This window comes from Trichosurus vulpecula, chromosome 3 (assembly GCF_011100635.1).
Source record: "Trichosurus vulpecula isolate mTriVul1 chromosome 3, mTriVul1.pri, whole genome shotgun sequence".
Classification (NCBI taxonomy): Eukaryota; Metazoa; Chordata; class Mammalia; order Diprotodontia; family Phalangeridae; genus Trichosurus; species Trichosurus vulpecula.
The window spans coordinates 377,191,470-377,212,386 of NC_050575.1; the positions used below are offsets into that span (position 1 = coordinate 377,191,470).

A 20,917-nucleotide genomic window follows, 5' to 3' on the forward strand; every position below is an offset into this window, starting at 1 on the left:
TGGTAGTGACTGTTCTGGACTCAGCACCATGACCATGTGAGGAGCCCGAGGTCAGTACGGTGCAGCAGAATGACTGCTGGATCTTGAGGCAGACAGTCTGGTGGCCGATGCCAGCCCTTCGGCTTAACACTAATGCGACCCTGATCTCTAACATCCCTTCTGACTCTAAATCCACGAACAATTCTTTAGCGTCAGCTGACAAAACCACCTCCTCATCCCAGCCACCAGCAACAAGGAGGTCTTGGTAGCTCTTGGTTAAAAACTACAGACAGAAAAACAAACAAACAAAAAGCACAGGGCCAAATAGAGAATAGTCAACAGGGAAAATCAAATGATCTGACTAAGGACTATACACTTAGGGAAGAAAGGCTCTGGACATGCTCATGTTCTAGACTCTGCTAAGTCCTGGGGATACAAAGGCAAAAGTGACAGTTCTTACCCTCATGGTGCTTATATTCCACAGGGGGAGATAACATGAACTTGTATAATGATAAGCAAAATAAATAGAAAATAATTCAGGGAGGAGGAAGGCTGCAGCTGCTGTGGGAATCCGGAAAGGCCTCACATATGTCATTATCTCAAGTATGAGTGAAGAAAATGTCTGTTTTGTTTAATCTCCACAAATTTCTCTACCAGTAATCCTTGCTACCCTGGTTCTGACTTCATGCCTCCATCCCTGCCTGCTCACCACACCTGGGTTAGGAGGACAGGCCATGAACCTGGACCAGCACAAACAGCTGTGAGTACCTCGACTTCTACTTCTGCTGAGGACTCTGTGCTGATGACATCAACCCCTGGAATGATGTGGAGCCTCCACAAGCATTTAAGGATTTTACCTAACTATCCAGAAAAGAAAAACGAAGGGAATAAAGGCTCTCTGTTTTTGGAGACACTGATATATGGCGGGAAAGACAGCCAACAGATCAAGGACAAACAATGAAGATGGATAATGAGCTGGCCCAGAATTTAATAAGAGAAATAGTGTGGGCAGGATTAAATGTGGGAAATTGTGCAGTGCTTTCAATAACCCCAGGCTTCTTCCTGAAATAAAAACTGACCTTGGTAATGCCAACAGTATTCCAATGATTCTATAGGGCTATAAATTCTCTGAAGAATCAAAATTACTAGTCACCCAAAGGGCAAAGGAGAGGTAGCCGGTGGATATAAATAGGCTGCAGCATATTTTTTGTTCAATCATTTTTTAGCTGTGTCTGACTCTTTGTGACCCCATTTGGGATTTTCTTGGCAAAGATACTGGAGTGGTTTGCGATTTCTTTCCCCACCTCATTTTACATATGGGAAACTGAGGCAAATAGGGTTAAGTGACTTGCCCAGAGTCACACAGCTAGTAAGTGTCTGAGGTCAGATGTGAACTCAAGAAGATGAGTCTTCTGACTCCAGGCCCAGCACTCTATCCACTGTGCCACCTAGCTGCCCCCATAGGATATTGACAACAATGAATAGAACAAAAGCTGCATGAAATACATAATCAAAGAGTTATATGACCAGAAAAGGGGTTGAATCTGTCATATGGTAAGATCAGCAGATTACAAATGGAGAGCCCACAGACTACAGAGTACCCAAGTAATGTCAAAAGATCTAAAGGAAAGCCCCCAGCATGCTGGGGGGACTTCCAGTGGAGAATGAACAAGAGAACACTGACAAGGGTGTCACAGAATGAGAAGAGGGGAGTGGGTTGGGATCTGCACAGATGTAGGCAATACCAACACCAGTGACATCACAGACCCACCGAAGCAGTATGCATGTGGGATGTGTTATATCGAACACGCCTGCTTCATTGCTTTTTGCTTAGGTTTACCTTTTACATACTGTACCTTGCTTGTAAGAACAAAGCCCTTTTCTCACGAGTTGCTCCTTTGTACGAGCTGTGACTTCTGGGGGCACTGGCAGTGGATGGTGCACTAGCGGTGCTCACAACGTTGGCCGGCCCATACTCTTTATAACAGGCACTGACTGGATTTGCCCTGTCACTCCTAGATGGGTTCTGGGGCTCCTTGCCCACGGAGGCATCACGCCGCTCTGCAGCACCTGGCTCACAGCTCTGAGGCTGACACTGCTTTTTGGGGCCGTTTCTCTGAGGCTGACGTTGCTTTTTGGGGCTGTTTCTTTCTGCATTAGTACCTCTATCAATGCTATCCACTCTAGAGGGTTTTGATGTATTTGGGGTGTTTAAGCTCCTTGGCAAAGAATCACCAACCAATTCTCTTCTTTCTATTTTTTCCTGTAACAGAAAAATATCAAGTTAAGTAACTCCAAGAAAATCTACTTTTTGCTTTTCCTTAACATTGTCTATACAAGAAATAGGTGAATTCTGCAATGTGTAACAGAAATACACTTTTATAAGTAAGGGGAAGCATTCCAGTTTTGGATTGAGAGAGGGAAAAATAGGCAAACATTTTATAGAAAACAAAAAAATATATGAAGAGAGAAAAGGCTTCATTTCTTTGTGTTGTCTTCTATAGAGGTCTCGATGCAAGTGTAAATGTTAGCTAACGTCATGGGCAAAACCCCATAGCAGTATGTTGAAAAGAGCCCCATACTTGGAGAACTGAGACCATGCTCCAATCCTGGCTCCAAAACTTATTAGCCATGTGACTGAGGGCAAGTTGGCTTGGCTTTCTGAGCCTGTTTCCTCACTTACACCAGGGTGATGACCATGCTCGCCTTCCTTATCTCACAGGCTGCTGTGGGGTCTGTCCTTGATAAAACGTAAAACCCTAAAGGAATGGGAGCTACTCTGTATTACAATGGGAAGCTGATTTTTGCTAAGTCTAAGAACTTAGCAACTAGAGATGTTCACCGATGCTATGGGGACCGCAAGGTACTGATCTGGAAGGCAGATGGATGTGCATCCAGCTCCACATAACTTCTGTAGAAAGGGTTCCTGCCAGGGCTGGGCCCAAGGCCTGGATTTTCAAAAATACCTTTTACATTCTTCCAGTACTTTCAGGAATTAGGGGCGGAGGTTAATTTGCTGTTCTAAATAGTGACTCAACCTCTATAAAATGAGAGGCCTGGACCCTCATATCTTGCAGACTGTCTTATTTATCTTGGTGCCTCCCCCAGGAGCTGGAGAACAGTCACTGAGAATGTCTGTCCTTTAACGAACAGTAAATCAAACCCTCTTCAACCTGGCCAAAAGCAAGAATAATAACGTTTATAAAAAGAGATTCTGGTAACATTAACACTAAAGTAGAGGAAGGAGAGATCTCTGTTATACAGAGAAAATGCACACAGCACATCTGCTCTCTTTCTCTCTACACACACATTTATATGTAAATACACATAACACTAAAGAGGAAGGATAGATCTGTTATATACAGACATTCATATATATGTATATAAGTAAGTCTCATGGGTGGTATGGAGAGCATTAGCTATGAAGATTGAGGATCCAAGTTCAAATTCTGTCACTTTTACCCATGAACAGTGTAACCTTAGGCAGTTTAGAATGCAGAAGCCTGACCAGATCATTGCCAAGGTTCCTACTGACACTAAAGGTATGATCCTACCATATGTATTTACTCACACACAAACATGCTTGCACTCCCGTTCCTATGTATTCAAGCACTCATGCACACCCACATACACACAGTAAAGAATTGAAATGATTCGTTGCACCGTCATTGCCAGCTAGTCTTCTCTTCTGAAAGCTTCCTTTTATCATGGTCTATGTTTTCAAATGAAAAATTCTGATCACATGTTTTAGATTCTCATATTCTCCCACTTGCGATGGACCCATTGAGAAATGATTTTTGCTTCCAACCTTAACAAAAATCTTTGCAAGAGGCTTTATGTTTCTGAAAATAAGCAGGCTGACCTCATCGTCTTTATTTTCAAGCTGCTTTATTCTGTGAAGGATTTCTTTTGCTTTCTTCCAGAAGTCTTCAACATTCCTCTCTCTCACCTTCAATTCTTTCAACTCTTGTGCTTCATTCACATTAGAAGAAAGTTCTTCTGGGTTTAGAGATAATTTCTCTGCTTTTGTAAAACAGAAAAAAGTGGATAATTTATCATTTAGTACAAAGCTTTATCATGTTAGTGATTTAACTAGGCAATAAAACCAAAAAAGAGTTGCTCATCTACCACCTTTCCAGCTTATCTTCAGCCAAGATCTCGATAAGCATTTAATATATGGTTACTATGTGCAGAATACTATGCTGGGTACTGGGAGGAGAAGATAACAAACCTTAGATAAGATAAAATGTAGTAGGAAAAAGATACATATATATATACATACATATATACATATATATATATATATATATATATATATATATATATGTAAGAATAGTCATGAGACCAAATCGTATTTGACTGGCCATATTTATTTGTTTACCAGGGAAGGCTTTTATTTTTGTTTCTTGGGGGAAATTTGGAAATGAGCATGGAGTAATGATAGTGATATTTCTAAAAGGAAAAAAAACAGAGTGCAAAAGGAAGTTCAGAATGAAACAAAAACAGGGTAGTGTTGGAACTACCATGTTACATTTAAAATATTCAAAAAAGATTTATGTAGTGGGGAAAAAAGAACCTGTACATAGTAATTCAATTTCATATACAATTCCGCCTTTCTTATTCTTTCCATGTTAAGATGATCTTGTTTGTTGATATTCATTAAGTTCTTATCAAAAAAGAAAATTATTTTTTGAAAAGATACAACAATACATGATAAGTACACTATAGCTATAGAAATGGTTATATGAAGTTTGAGGGGAAAATCAATAGCAAGGACCAAGAAAGACTTCATGGAGGAGGAGGTATTTCACAGGATCAAAGGATCTCAGAGCTGAGCAGAACTATAAAGGTCATCTAATCCAACCCCAAAGTTAACATGAGTATCTTCTTTTAAAAGAAATTGCTCTTTTATTTTTATATCATCTTCATTCCCAAATATAACTATCTCTCCCTCCCATAACTTGGAGAACTTTCTAACAGAGAATAATAAAGGAGAAAAACATATTAGCAAAGCTAAACAATAAATCAATCTAGTCTGACTGTACGGGTAATGTTCCACAATCCATCAAGAATGTAGGGAAATGCACTTTGGTGCCAACGTAGGAATGTTTTCTACAACATACTGAACGAGTTGATTACCCAGCTTTTACCTGAAGAAGTTTAGTGAGAGTGAGAAGTCTACTAATTCCCAAGATAGCCCATTCTACTTACAATTGGGTAGCTCTAATTATTAAGTTTTTCCTTACAGTTAGCCTAAATCTGCCTCTTTTCACCCTCTACCCATGCATCCAGGTCCTGGGGGTCCAAGCAGAACAAACTTAATCCCTTTTCCACATTACAGCTGCCACGACTCTTCCTAAATCTTCTCCTCTCTGGGGTAAACATCCCTAATACCTTCACAGGATCATAGCTATGGAATTGGAAGGAATCTTAGTTCAACACCTTCATTTTCTACTTCAGGAAATTGAGTCTCAAAGAAGGTGACTTGTTTAAGGTACACCATTAAGCAGCAGATTCCTGATTCATACTCACGTCCTCTGACTCCAAAGTCAGTGTTTTTTCCATCACACCATGCTTAGATTTATATAAAGCTTTAAGGTTTTTAAGGGTTTTCTTCTTTACCACTAATATAAATGCAAACAAATCTACATAAAACTGGGAATAATTGTTTTTGTTTTGATCTGTTTTTAAATCAAGTAAACTTACTAATTTTTTTGCAGTTGTGCAGCACAAAGGTAGCAGCTTTGTTTAGTTCCTCATTCTGTGATTCAGTTAAGACTTGGATCATTAATGGAAGACCATTGTTCTCAAACAAATGAAGCTGATTCTCTTCTATAAAATATGATACATGGTGTTATATAAAAGTGTGACAACAAATTATTTCATCCTTAAAAAATCTAAACCACACTTTAATTCTTTCTTGTAGGAATTTTAAGCGGTTCCAAGAATTTCCAACAGATCACACATATGATTTCTCCTGATCAAAAATGTTGTTCATTAAGCTAATAAAAACATACATATAGATACATATATAATATACATATAGTTAGGTAGATTGCTGTGCTTGCTTCAAAGATTTCTCTCTCTACTAATGTAGGTCACAGCCCCTCTACAACTAAGCGAATGGTCTTCAACATTTGCTGTGGGTGAAAAAAAATAAAACATCACTCAGTACACCTCTGTACTCTAAGCTTTTCCAGAATGACTGGCTTAGAGCCTGTGCTTCACTGGCACGGCTTCTGAGAATATAAGGTACTCTCTCCATCTCTCAATGAAGTATTAATGAGGAGTCATCTAATGATGAAAATCATCCCTTATTAGAGAAAAATACCCCTAAACTATCCAAATTTTGACTTAAACATGCAAAATCAACTCAATTTGGCTAACACAATTCAATCTGTGTCATTTTCAGTGCCATTATTTCTTCATGTCTTCCTTTCTTCATGCATTTCTTAATTAGTATCACCATCAGAAGATGGAAAGATATGGAGAATCTTAAAAGTGTCCTCAGTCATTGTGGTATTACGTAAACAGGCTGAGGTGAGAATTGGGAGACCTATGTTCTGACCCCAACTCTAAACTCACAGTGAGAACTCACTTGGGAAGATATTAAAATGTGAATAATGCTTGTCCTTTCTACATCATAGCTGCTGTGAGGATCCAATAAGACAGCATATGTAAAGTGCTTTGTAAATTCTTCAGTGTTACAGAAATGGCACACTGGACAATCTGCATGATTCGCTGCTCTGGAAGGTATTAAAGAGCACCTGTTTTAATAAACCCAGTGTGGAGTATTATGGAACCAAAATGACATTTTTAAAATTTTTAAACATCATTTCAAAAGAATTTATTTTAGAATTTTATAACAGAGGATGATAGATTGTTAGGATTAGAATGGAACTTAGAGATCATATAATCATTGGGAAGGGAAGCTCAGGATCTTAAAGGGCTTTAGAGACCATTTTATTTAACCCCCACCCCAATTTAATAAATGAGGGAACTGTGGCTATGAAAGGGATTTACCCAAGAACTACTTGCTTTTGTTCTCAGTAAAGTTCTAAATTTGGGTAAGTGACTTTGAAAAAAATGATTAACTGATACCCACTTTGAGCCCCCTCTCCTCTCTGAGCCTATACCCACCTGTTCTTCTCTGAATTCCAATAATACTTAGAATCAAATTTAACTTCAAACTTCATTATGCTGTCTTACTTACATTGCTCTAAATGTTTTTTGCTTAAACAAGTCCTATCTGCCTCATTAGATTATAAACTCAACGAGGGCAGGGAATATATCTTCTATTATTCTTACATCCCACAGCTTTTAGCACAATGTTGGGCACACAGTAAGTAAATATTTGTTAAAATAATGTGGCTAACACTGTGAGGAAGTTAGATTTTAAAAATAAAATTCCTACAACATAGGTAACAAGTACTCAATAAATATTATCTGATGAAAATAACCTTTTTTTCTTAATCCTTTACTTTTCCCTTGTATTGTATTTTCCCCACAATTTCAAGTTTTCTACTTAATCATGTTTGAGATCAATGGTTTTTGTCTTCTGTATATTCCCAAATTTGAATAATCATTGGAAAAGAAAGGAATTTTAGAGACCTGTAGGGAAACGTCATTGTAATTTGAAGTTCTTGAAACCTATTGTAGGTCCTCCCTTACAAAATAATAACTGTAATTTACATTGTGCTTTAAGGTTTCCAAAGAACTCTGCAAATAATATCTTGCTTAATCCTCACAACAATCTTACGAAGAAGGTGCTATTGTTATCCCCATTTTACAGATGAGGAAACTGAAGCAGAGGTTTACATGACTTGCCCAGGATCACGCAGATAATAAATTTCTGAGATGGGATTGAAAATCAGGTCTTCTTAACTTCAGGTCCAGCATCTATCCACTGCACAACCTAACTGACTTACAGGTGGTTAAGCAGGTAAGAAACATGTTAACACGTCATATCAATTTTATTTTCTAATGACAATATTCCAGTGGAATATCCAGCTCAAATCTAAAATGAGGGAATCAAAATAAAGAAAAATTGACAGGATGCGAATCTGTGAGAGATCAGGAAGTTATGTCTGGGGAGGATCTGTAGTAATTCTCATGAGAATTCAGCACCTTCTAGGGCTAGAAGGGACCCTAGAGATCACTTCATTCTGCAGATGAGGAAACAGCCTTAGAGAAGTTGGATGACTTGAATAAAGTATTAGCAGAAGAGCCAAGATTTGAATCAGGCCACCTCAACTCCAAGTCTAGGGTTCTTTCCAATATTGCGTGCTGGCTCAGGCTCACCAGTGCACAAAACACATGAAGTGCTTTCCTGCTCATCTGTGCTATCAAGTCCATTCAATGAGGCTCATACTTACCACAAGCTTCTGTGCAATGCCCAAGGGTAAGAATAATGCTAAATTTTTCTCCTGAGTCCAAACTCTCATGAAGTAGCAGTGTCAGAAGCTTTGGTACAATGTGATATTTGGCTAGTACTACCCCAAGAGCAGCTGTAAGCACAAAAGATCAAAAAAGGAATAATATTAGAAAACTTCAAATATATGTATATTGTCTATTTTCCAGAGCCTTCTCTAAGTCCTTTTGGGAGATACATAACCACTGGGAGCTTGTGGGGAATCATATCTGACTGCATAAAACCTCACTCCACCAGCACACTATGAAAGGTTGTCCCCTGAACAAGGAAGACGTTCCCTCTCAGGCTCCTCTGAACATCTGTATACTCTGGTTGCTGAGAATCCTGCTGCACGACAAATGTTACGCTGATTCTATGGTTAACATACTCTTCTTATCTGGCTTGGCATCTGAACGGAAATGTGTTACCAAGTCGTGATCTCACTACTACTAATAATGCAAAGTTGCTCTCTGACAGTAATTCCTTTCAACTTTTATATTTCTCATTAACTATTAGTAGGCCCAGAAGCAATAGGGTAGAGAGAACACTGGCCCGACAGTCACGACATCCTGGTTTCAAGTCCTCTGTCCTTCACTACTGATATGACCCTGGGCAATTCACTTTCCCTCATCTGGAAGTACAGGGAGTTAAATGAGATTATCTATATCATCCCCTCCAGTTCTAACATTCTAAGAGTCCTGACTGCTGCTCATGAGCTGAGTAACCTTGGTCAAATGGCTTAGCTTCTCTGAATCCAAGTTTCTCTATCTACAAAATGAAAGACTACGTACCCCACAGAGTTGATAAAGGAACTGATCAAAGGCATTTATTAAATACCTATTGTGTACCAGGTACTATGCTAGGCCCTGGGGATAAAAATACAAAGAATGAGATGATTTCTACTCTTAATGGAACTTACACTCTACTGGGAGAGACAATAAGTACAGATAGAAACATACAGAATAAATACGAATAAATGCAAGGAAGTTAAGGAGGGAGGGAACTAGCAGTTGGGGGTTCAGGAACAGCTTCATGTAGAAAGTGGTACTTGATCTGAGTCTTGAAGGAAGGAAAAGATCCTTTGAAGCAGAGGAGATGGATATATTACAGGTACTGGGGCAGCCAATACAAAGGCACAGAATAGGGGATATAGAGCTCTGTGGGACAGAAGCACAGAAAGAAGGCCTGCGTGGCTAAATTGTAGAGTGCATAATGTATAATAAGGCTGGAGAAATAGGATGGGGCCAAGTGGTGAAGGTATTTAAAAGCCAGAGGAGTTTATAGTTTATCCTAGAGGCACTAGGGAGACACTGGCTAATAATGAATAAGGAAGTGAAATGGTCAATTTGACATTAGGGAAAATCATGGATTTTCCATCAAAGATGGAAAGACTGAGGCAGGCAGACTGGTTAGGAGTCCACTGTGACAGTCTGAATGAACAATGATGAGGGCCTGAACTAAGGTGAAGGGCTGGTGAATGCAGAAAGGGAGGGATGGTGTAAGGTAGAATGGGAGATTTAGCAATTGACTGGATATGGAGGGTAAGGGAGACTGGAGTTGAAGATAACACTGAGGTGGTAAACTTAGGAAAACAAAAGAATAGTGGGGATTTGACAGAAATAGTGAAGCCTAGAAGAGGGAGTGGGTTTAGGGACGAGATAATGGCCTTGTGGACTTTGAGATGTCTGTGGGATGTCTAGCCTGAAATGTCCCAAAAGGCAACTGGAGATGTGGGGACCAAAGCTCAGGGGAGAGACAGACTGGATATCAAGATCCAGGGGTCACATGCATAGATATGTTCATTGAACCTATGGGGGCTGATGAGGTTAGTAAGAGCATGTAGGGAGAGAGGTGAAGGGTGACCAGGATGGGGGCCTTCAAATCAGAAACTAGAATTTGTGGCTGCCCCACACACACACCAAAACCATGTTGCTTTATTTGTTTCTATAAATAAGATTTTTAATGATTGAACCACCTTGAACACACTGATAGGCTGTGTAGCTAACTATAAGCTTTCTCCTCCCTTTCATTGGTGCCCAGTTCTGATGATTGTGAGGTACAATTCAATTAATGGGAACTTTTTTCCTATCACCTGAATTCTTGAAGCAGGAAGGTTACACTGATTTTTCTTACTCCTTAACTCATGGCCAAAACATACGAAATTTTAATAAGACAGGAATTAATGCCTGTTACTGCCTGACATTTACCCAAATAAAAATTACCACCTATATGTTCAGACATAATATAATTATTGGCAAGGCACTGTATCCGGGGCCATTTCCAGCTGCCCTATCTATATCTTGCCACTGGACCCAGATGGTTCCAGAGAAGACTGTGAGGGTGGTAACTTTGCACATCTCTGCCTCACTTAAATCCAATTCACTTGCAAGTCATGACGTCACCTTCCTGATGCCATGGTCCTCTTTGAGAAGAAGGACAAACAACAATCAACAATCTGTTAATGCTGAAAATTAGAAAATGAACAGAAATATGTCACTCTAGGAAAGCTTTGTCTAGTCCAGCTCTCTCCTCTTAGTTGTACCTTTCTCTCTAATCGCATGGCCATCGGCCTAATTAAGACCCTTATCACTTCCTGCCTGGGCTACTACAATAGTGTTCTCATTAATCTTTCTGCATTCAGCCTCTCCTTGCCAGTCCATCCTCCACACTGCAGCTGAAGTGACCATCCTAAAGCACAGGTCTAATCATGGCCTTCCTTCTTTCTTCTAGGATAAGGAATAAACCTCTTTGCTTGAAACCTAAAGCCCTTTGCAGTCTGGCTCCAGTCTATATCTCCAGTCTCATTTCACAATCATTCCCCTCCGATGCTATATGCTGCAGCCAAACTGGCCTCCTTGTCATTCTCCACACATGACATTGCCCCACCTGTGTCCAGGCCTATGCCTGGAATCTTGTCCTTCCTCTTCTCCACCTCTTGGAATCTCAAGCTCCTCTAGGGTTTAGCTCTGGTACCACCTGCAACCTGACCCCTTCTGATCCCAAGTTAGTAGTGCTCTCTCTCACCCCCTGATTCCTTTGAATTGACAATGCATATGCTTCATAATTACTTAGCTATGTACAAACCATTTCCCCTTCACAGAATGGAAACTCCCTGGAAAGCTAAGATTATTTCATTTTTGTCCTCTAACCCTGATGGCCAGCACGGTGCCTGGCACACAGGACATAATCAATACAAATCTGCTACTTGATTGATTGATGTTGAGTCCTCCAGTAGAATGTGGGCTTTTCCAGAGGAGGAAGTGTTTCATTTTTATCATCGTGGCCCCCAGGGCCTAGCAGTGTCTTATTCAGAACAGGTGCTTAAAAGCACTTATTAATTTAACTAAATTATGCTCTGACTAATCACAATTATTGGAAAGTACCACACTTATATTCACTCCAAATGAGTAAGGAATACATAAACTGGATTTAGACCCATTTCTTCTGTTCCTTCATTTAGTTACTAGTGTGAAACCTTTATTTCACATCTACTACTGGTTAAACACAAGCAGCGTGAATAACATGTCTACCATCACCAATGCTCTGGTTCATGGAGCTCTCAGCTGTCATTCTGTAAGTGTGACACACGCAGATGTTTGGATTCTGTCACTCACGATTGTCAGCAATGCAGGCATCCAGGGTCTTGGTCACCACCACTGCCAGCTTAGCACTGGGCAGGTTCCCATGTGAATCACGTTCCAGCTTTATCAGAACTTCAGAAAGTACGGCCAATCCACCGATAGATATAAAATACTCCTGTACGTGTGCTCAGTAAACAGAGTAATGAGATCTTAGCACCTTGTGTTAATTATTATTTTGTCTTATGCATATGCTAAAGGCGATAGTAGCTACACTTACCTTTTTCACGTGTCTACTTTAAAAGACCCCAAGTTAAGGAGATGTTTGAATATGTGTGATGACGGTTACATGCAGCTACCTGTCTGGACTGGGAGCTGGGGGGTGGGGAGGCACAGAAAAGCTCTAGCCTCTTAGATTTTAGAGCCTTCCATGCCCTGAAACTCACTACTTTGCACCATTTTACAAATGGCATAGGGGATAAAGTGTTAGATTTGAAGAAAGACCTGAGTTCGAATCCTGCCTCAGGCATTTCCTTAGCTATGGGATCCTGGCCAATTCATTTAACCTCTCTCAGACTCAGTTTCTTCATCTATAAAATGAGAATAATGCCATGTCATTGGATTGCTGTGAGGATAAAATGAGATACCATATTCAAGCGTTTAGCACGCCTCTGAGTGCTATATAAATGTGGCTATATTTGAGAAAACCAGCATGCCTTAGTGCTCCACAACTACCAAGCACCCAGGTGGGTGGGGGCCAGCACCACTCCTCCTTTTGCCAGCCTCTCCCAGGGCCTGGTAGGTCCTCTTCTCCAAAGGCTCCTTTTCCATCTGTGGAGCCAGCGCTGCTTTGTGCTGGGTCACTAGCAATCTGAGTCCTTGGCTACCGCCAGTACTCTGGAAGGCAGAGGCCAGGCAGGGGACAGCAGGTCCTTAGGCGCTGCCCTGTGCCCTTTACTTGCTGAGACAAGAGCACCTTAGACTTCCATTGTCACCAAGCACCCAGGTAAGTGATAGCGGCTGCTGACACAGAGACCCCTGTTTCTGCACCCATTTCTCCCTTTGCTGTCCCTAGTTCTAGAATGCTCAAGCTTCAAATCCAATCCCACCGAGGGACCAGATTTACAGGCCTCCTCTCCTCAGAACTTCTTATGCCACACAGAGGTGCTATCTGTTCTGCCCTACTTCACTAAATCACAGAAAATAAAATTTCAGCCTGTTTACCACCAAGCCTCCCATGGCTCCAAGTGTATATATTTCATGCACAGGGTGCTGAGTGTGGCTTCAAACCTGACCAGATCAGGTCCCAATCACTAAGAATTTAACAACCCAGATGGCTGACCCAACTGCTCAGCTGAAGACAATGTGCGTATGATATCCTCAATCAACAAGAGACTCTGGAGGGCAGGAGCTTAATCAACTAGCATTTTGCCTATTCTCTGGGAAGTAAAGGCCCACCAATTCCCATGATTCAGAGTCAAGGTCGGCTGAGACAGCTCCCCTCCCCTTCTCAACACCATTTTCAGACATGACTGAGGTGTTGGTTTTGATGAATTGCTTTTTTGCCTCTTTATTTTTTTCATTTTTGTTACAAGGGATAACTCACTGGGTAGGAATATATCTAGAAATGAAAATGACAAAAAAAAAACCAAAAGACAGCAATAAAAATAAGAAATTTTTAAAAGCATAAATGGAGCCACCAGATTTGTGTGCTACATGAAAAAATAGAAATGGGACTAAAAGAAGACAAAAGTGGGAAGTACAGCTAGAGTAGCCCATGCATATACAGAGGAAGTTCATGCTATATACATGAGATGGTTTTAAGGCACTGAAGGATTTTCAAGATATCTAAGAGTAGGGAAGATACCAAATAATTTGGAAAAAATTACAGCTATTATTGCAATCAAAAAAATGTGTTCAAGAAAACAGCCAGAGGGGCAGAGCCAAGATGGCAACTGGAAAACAGGAACTCCCTTAAGCTCTCCCCCAAATTCCTCCAAATACCTGTAAAAAATGGCTCTGAACAAATTCTAGAGCTACAGAACCCACGAAATAACAGGGAAGCAGAAATCCAGCCCAGGACTGCCTAGATGGTTGCTGGGAAGGGTCTATCGCACCATACTAGGAGCAGAGCACAGCCCAGTGTGGAACGCACCAGGAACAACAAGGCTGGGAACAGATCAGGTGGAGCAGGCCTTAGGGTCATGGATCACTGAGCCACAGGAGTTACCAGACTTCTCAACCCACAAATGCCAAAGACAACTTAGCAAGTCAGTGGGAAAACTGCTGGATCTGGGTGAGAGAAGTGCTTGGTCCAGCCCAAGGGAGGCAGAGGTGGTGCAGGGGCAGCAGCAGGAAGGTCTTGTGGCTTCTTCTGGCCCCAGGCCCACCTGGTGGGAGTAATCAAGCAGTGGATCACAGTGGGAGTGCAGGGAGCACTTTGCTGCTGCAGAGGCAGGATTCTCTTGCTTTGCCCTGCTTGAATCTGAGTTGCAGTGCTGGTTGGCAGTTCTTGGGGGAGGAGGAGTGCTGCTGTGGCAGAGCTTGCTGTATAGAAGTAGCTCTGAAAACAGCAGCGCAAGACGCCTGAAGCTTGGGACAAAGCACTCTCCACTCTGAAAGCACTCATATCCTGACAAAAAGCTCAAGGATCAAGTAGTTGGCTGGGAACATGAACAAGCCATGTAAAAGGGTTCAGACTATAGAATCTTTTTTTGGTGACAAAGAAGATCAAAATATACAGTCAGAAGGAGTCAACAAAGGCAAAGAGCCCACATCAAAAGCCTCCAAAAAAAATATGAACTGGTCTCAGGTCATGGAAGAGCTCAGAAAGGATTTAGAAAAGCAAGTAAGAGAAGTAGAGGAAAAACTGGGAAGAGAAATGAGAGTGATGCAAGAAAATCAGGAAAAACAAGTCAACAGCTTGGTAAAGGAGACCCAAAAAAATACTGAAGAAAATAACACCTTAAAAAATAGACTAACTCAAATGGCAAAAGAGCTCCAAAAAGCCAATGAGAAGAAGAATGCCTTGAAAGGCAGAATTAGCCAAATGGAAAAGGAGGTCCAAAAGACCACTGAAGAAAATACTACCCTAAAAACTGGACTGGAGCAAGTGGAAGCTAGTGACTTTATGAGAAATCCAAATATTATAAAACAGAACCAAAGGAACAAAAAAATGGAAGACAATGTGAAATAATTCATTGGAAAAACCACTGACCTGGAGGACAGATCCAGGAGATTTAATTTAAAAATTATTGGACTACCTGAAAGCCATGATCAAAAAAAGAGCCTAGATATCAACTTTCAAGAAATTATCAAGAAGAATTGCCCTGATATTCTAGAGCCAGAGAGTAAAATAGAAATTGAAAGAATCCACTGATTGCCTCCTAAAAAAGATTCCAAAAAGAAAACTCCTAGGAATATGGTTGCCAAACTCCAGAGCACCCAGATCAAGGAGAAAATACTGCAAGCAGCCAGAAAGAAACAATTTGAGTATTGTGGAAACACAATCAGGATAATACAAGATCTAGAAGCTTCTACATTAAGGGATCAAAGGCCTTGCAATATGATATTCCAGATGTCAGCGGAGCTAGGATTAAAACCAAGAATCTCCTACCCAGCAAAACTGAGCATCATGCTCCAAGGCAAAATATAGACTTTCAATAAAATAGAGGACTTTCAAGCTTTCTCAGTGAAAAGATCAGAGCCAAACAGAAAATCTGACTTTCAAACACAAGAATCAAGAGAGACAAGAAAAGGTAAACAAGAAAGAGAAATCATAAGGGACTTACTGAAGTTGAACTGTTTTGTTTACATTTCTACATGGAAAGATGATGTGTATAATTCATGAGACTTCAGTATTAGGGTAGCTGAAGGGCATATACATATATATATGTATATATATATATATGTATATATATATACATATATATATATATAGGCAGAGGCCACAGGGTGAGTTGAATATGAAGGGATGATATCTAAAAAAAATAAAATCAAATTAAGGGATGAGAGAGAAATATGTTGAGAGAGGGAGAAAGGGAGAGATAGAATGAGGTAAATTATCTTGCATGAATGTAGCAAGAAAAAGCAGTTCTGTAGGAAGGGAAGAGGGGGCAGGTGAGGGGGAATGAGTGAATCTTGCTCTCATCAGATTTGACCTGAGCAGGGAATAACATACACACTCAATTGGGTATCTTACCCCACAGGAAAGAGGAGGAAGGAGATAAAAAAGGGGGGGGGTGATAGAAGGGAGGGCAGATAGGGGAGGAGGTAATCAAAAGCAAACACTTTTGAAAAGGGACAGGGTCAAAGGAGAAAACTGAACAAAGGGGGATAGGATAGGAAGGAGCAAAATATAGTTAGTCTTTCACAACATGAGTCTTGTGGAAGGGTTTTACATGATACACATGTGGCCTATGTTGAACTGCTTGCCTTCTTAGGGAGGGTGGGTGGGGAGGGAAGGGGGGAGAGAATTTGGAACTCAAAGTTTTAAAAACAGATGTTCAAAAAAAAGTTTTTGCATGCAACTAGGAAATAAGATATACAGGCATTGGGGCATAGAAATCTCTCCTGCCCCACAAAGAAAGTAAGGGGAAAGGGGATGGGAGGTGGGAGTGGGGACAGAAGGGAGGGCTGACTGGGGAACGGGGCAATCAGAATATATGCCATCTTGGAGTGGGGGGGGAGGTAGAAATGGGGAGAAAATTTGTAATTCAAACTCTTGTGGAATCAATGCTGAAAGCTAAAAATATTAAATAAATTATTTGTCCTGTAAAAAAATTTGTAACTCAAATTCTTGTGGAAATCAATGTTGAAAACTAAAAAATATTAAATAATAAAACAATTTTTAAAAAAAGAAAGAGAAGAGCCAGAAATTCAGATCCATATATCTGCTTTTTAATGACTGGAAATTTTTATAAGAATAATTTCTTTGGCTCACCTATTTGTTCAAATGTAATGTGGTCATTGACAATGCTCTGTTACTATTATGAAGCAAAAATATGACCATTTAAGCAAGCTTAGTCAATACTGACTACTGAATATCAAGGGCATCTTCTATATACATGTACGAAACAAACAGGCAGGCTTTCTACAAACAAAATCCTATAGCTGATCAGATCCTTACTGACACACAATTGCCTGAAAGAGACAACAAATCCAAAATCTCACTGTGCTTTCTGACTACAAAAAAGGATCTGAATGGGAAGAGGAAAATGTCACTTTCAAAGCTCTCTCCAACAAGTGTTTCCCATGCATATGTTAAAACCATACAAGAGTCTTTGAAAGACACCAAGAAATAATTTTGTTCAGTGAGCCTCTGACTATTGATATCAACCAAGGCATAAGGCAAGGAGCTATGTACTGTCCAAAGGTGTTTACCACTGTTGGGAAAGATGCCTAATGTGGGGTCCAGATTGAAGAGTGGTAGCCTAGAGATGGTGAGATTTTCCAGATGCTTTGTAAGTGCTTTGTAAGTGCTGGTTGCATTAAGCCTTGGACAACTGCAATAGAACTCTCATTACTCTCCTTACCTCCGTTCTCTCTGATCCACCCTTAACACAGATGTCCCCCCCAAATCTTCATAAGGTAAATTTGACTACATTACTCTTCAGTGTCCCTTTATTGCTTTGGGGATAATGTACTAATCCTGAACCTATCGATAAAGCCCTCCACAATCAGGGCCCACTCATTTTTCCCATTTCTCCTTTTCACTCTACATTCCAGTCAAACTAGCGTACTCATCAGTATGTGGACTTAGTATCCCACTCCCCACCTCCAGCCTTGTATAGGTGATCTCCTCTGCCTGGAATGTATGGCCTCTTCAACTCTATTAGAACTATTTACTTTCTTCAAGGTCCATCTTGAAGACTGCCACCTTCTACATAAAATCCTTGCTGACCTCCCAGGCATCAGTGCTTTCTCCTTCCTCAAATTATCTATTCTTCATGTGTGTCTATTTAGCCCCTCAGTAGAAAGTAATATATTTAGAGGAAAGGACTGTTTTATTTTTATCTTTGGCTATCGTATCTCACACATGATAGGTGCTCAATAAATGTTTGTTGAATTGAACTTGAATTGGAATGTAGAAGAAAATCCTTACACAGCCTTTATGCACATATCAATTACAAACCAATTCTTAAAGTTTACTTACATCCCTATACCTATGCTTTTCTATAAGCATGTTAGGTAGATCATTCTTTCTTATATTGTACAGAAATATCTTCTCTTTACTTTTCAAGGGTGAATAATTTGGTAAGCTTTGAAGTCCCAAATTTAAAGGTCCTGATGGAATCATGGCAAATAGACTTATTTATTTAGTTTGCTGTTGTAATCATTAAGCTACCAATTTTGTTGATTCCTAATTTATTCACTGCTAGGGCAGCTAGATGGCACAGTGGACAGAGCGCTGGGCCTGGAGTCAGGAAGACTCATCTTTGTGAGTTCAAACCTGGCTTCACACATTTACTAGCTGTATAACCCTGGGAAAGTCACTTAACCATTTTTCCTCATGTGCAAAATGAACTGGAGAAAGAAATGGCAAACTGCTCCAATATCTCTGCCAAGCAAATCCCAGATGGGGTCATGAAGAGTTGAATACAACTGAAATAACTGAACAGCAACAACGATTCCATCAAGTCCAAACACAGGACAAAGTAATATAAACTTTGTCCAGGAGCATTTCTTTCAATCCACCTCTTCTACCTAATGCTCTTATTACTTCTCAGAATATATGAATTACTACACTAAGGAATGCACGTAAATAGCATTTATTCTTAGTAACCTTGTAACAAATATTTGTTTTTCTAATACTCACTGCAAATACAGCCACCACCCAACAAGTAATTGGTTTGGTAGCGGGGGATGAAGCCTTTTTTTTTTTTTTTGCTGGTCCAATATCTGGCTTGTCTGTCCCTGCCCAAATGTTCTTCCTTCCCCTGGTGGCCTTCTCTAGAGATCTTTCTAATGGAAAACTTCCTAGGCATAAAGCTAAGGATCTAATTATAGACTCAGTTACATGTATGGTCTGCCATGACTTCCTTTTCCCCAGCACAACTTTAGTTCCATGAATTAAATGCAAGAACAATTAAAGAAACAAGGCTATTTTTACCCTAGTGCTCTTAAGGAATATAAAGATTTAATTCTCAGTAGGGGAAAAGAGTCTTTCCAAAAATTTCTACATTTAGAAATGAAGCTATAAGAAAAATTTCCAGGACAAGGCAAGAAACCAAGAAGTTTTTGATAAAATCACTAGAAACGATTTTTATGAAAAAAAATTCTAAAGTTAGTCTACATGACTAGAGAAATTGAGTTTCCATCAATTTTTAAAGCATATCTCAAATAAAGAACCCCTAGACTTGCAAAATGATAAGCATCTTGGGTCACCCTGTGTTATACTATACAATGACCAGTTCAGCATTTCTGCTATTCTCCATTTCTTACCAATCTGCTGACAGTATGCTATTCTATACCCATGTCCTTTAGGCTGAATTCTAAGGTTCAAGGAAAAGGCAAAAACCTCATGAGAGTAGTATCCTATTATTACAATTTAGAGGATCATGTTTTCTCTGCATTTGAAACATGACTAGTACTTATACCCTGGCATGTGGATAACTGCCATTAATGGTCCTGTATTAATACTATACTTAAGCATAGAAGTCTTCTCAAGATAAATTTGGTGGAATACTCTTATATAACTGAATTTTCTAGTTTTTCCCCCTTCTAGTTCAAAACCAGAAAGAATCCTAAAAGTCAACTAATCCCCTCCCCTCCTTCCACAGATAAAGAAACTTAGACCCAGAGATCTTAATTAGCTACATGACCTTGGATCAATCGTTGAGTCCCAATTTCTTTATAGATAAAACGGTGATGTCTGTTCTACCAACTCTACAGTCATTTTAAGGATCAAATGATCTAATTTACGTAAAGCATCTCATAGACCGTAAAGCCCCACATAAATGGAGGAGGGATGACGAGGAAGAAAACTGAAGCCCTGAGAAGTTAAGAGATTTGCCCTGGGTCCCAGAACATTATTTGCAGGCAGTGAATACGAGAGCCTGGATTTAGACTTTTGGCTCTAAATCCAGTGGTCTTTCCATCCTATCACACTGGCTATTTACCTTGAAGGCAGAGATGAGAACTGTATTCCAGGAACAGATCACAGAATCAAAGATGCAGAGTGGGAAGGGACTTCGCAGGCCATCTATTATGCCCCTCATCTCAGAGAGGAGGAAGCTGAGGCTTCAGAGACAGTAAGTGACCGGCTCCAAGTCACACAGATGCAGGGTATGGAATAGAGCCTTGCAGGTAAAAAGTATTTACTAAATGTCCACGGAATCGTAGGCCTTAGAGATGGGAGGAACCTGTCCCAGAGTCAAGATTAAGATGCAAAAGGTCTTTTGACTCCAAATACTATGTATGTTCTTGATGTGAATACACAGAGCCTACAGGTGAAATGTTAAGTCAAGGGAAAAGCAAGAGACAAGTACGGCTGGAATAAGGGAATAACATGAAATAAGACTAGGAAGTCGGGCTGGGGTCAGACTGGAAAAGTGCCTTAAAATCCAGGCTTTTATTTGGATTTTATTCCACAGGCAACAGGGATCCACTGAAGGCTTTCAGGGAGCAACATGGTCAAAATTGTACCTTAAGATACTTTTCACAGCTATGTGAAGGCTGGATTGGAGAAGAGACCAGGAAGCCAGACCAATTAGTAGAGGTTACTATATTTATCCATGTGAAAGATGGTCTGGACCTGAACTACGGTGGCTGTCACATGAAGTGAGAGAAGGCAGAAAGATGGACAGAGGCACAATTGTTTGGATTTAGAAATAGCAGTTGAGATCAGAAGAGATCAGGTTAGTGGCAGAGACCTGAAAACTGTTGATGTAAAGATTATAGCTGAACCCTTGGGAACTAAAAGAAGGTAAAGAGTGTAAAGGAAAAGTCT

At 40.2% G+C, this 20,917-nt stretch overlaps 1 protein-coding gene across 3 annotated transcripts in view; it reads right to left on the reverse strand.

Moving 5' to 3' along the window:
• The window catches only part of TERB1 (telomere repeat binding bouquet formation protein 1), a 52,350-nt gene that overhangs the window by 16,428 nt on the left and 15,005 nt on the right, over positions 1–20,917 (reverse strand). For all 3 annotated transcript variants that reach the window (XM_036748105.1, XM_036748107.1, XM_036748106.1), the window contains exons 9-13: positions 12,004–12,156; positions 8,355–8,486; positions 5,686–5,811; positions 3,842–4,002; positions 1,836–2,242 (exon numbers count right to left, since the gene is read on the reverse strand). In XM_036748105.1, coding sequence (XP_036604000.1) covers positions 1,836–2,242; positions 3,842–4,002; positions 5,686–5,811; positions 8,355–8,486; positions 12,004–12,156 — 979 coding nt within the window. The remainder of the gene's footprint in view (positions 1–1,835; positions 2,243–3,841; positions 4,003–5,685; positions 5,812–8,354; positions 8,487–12,003; positions 12,157–20,917) is intronic.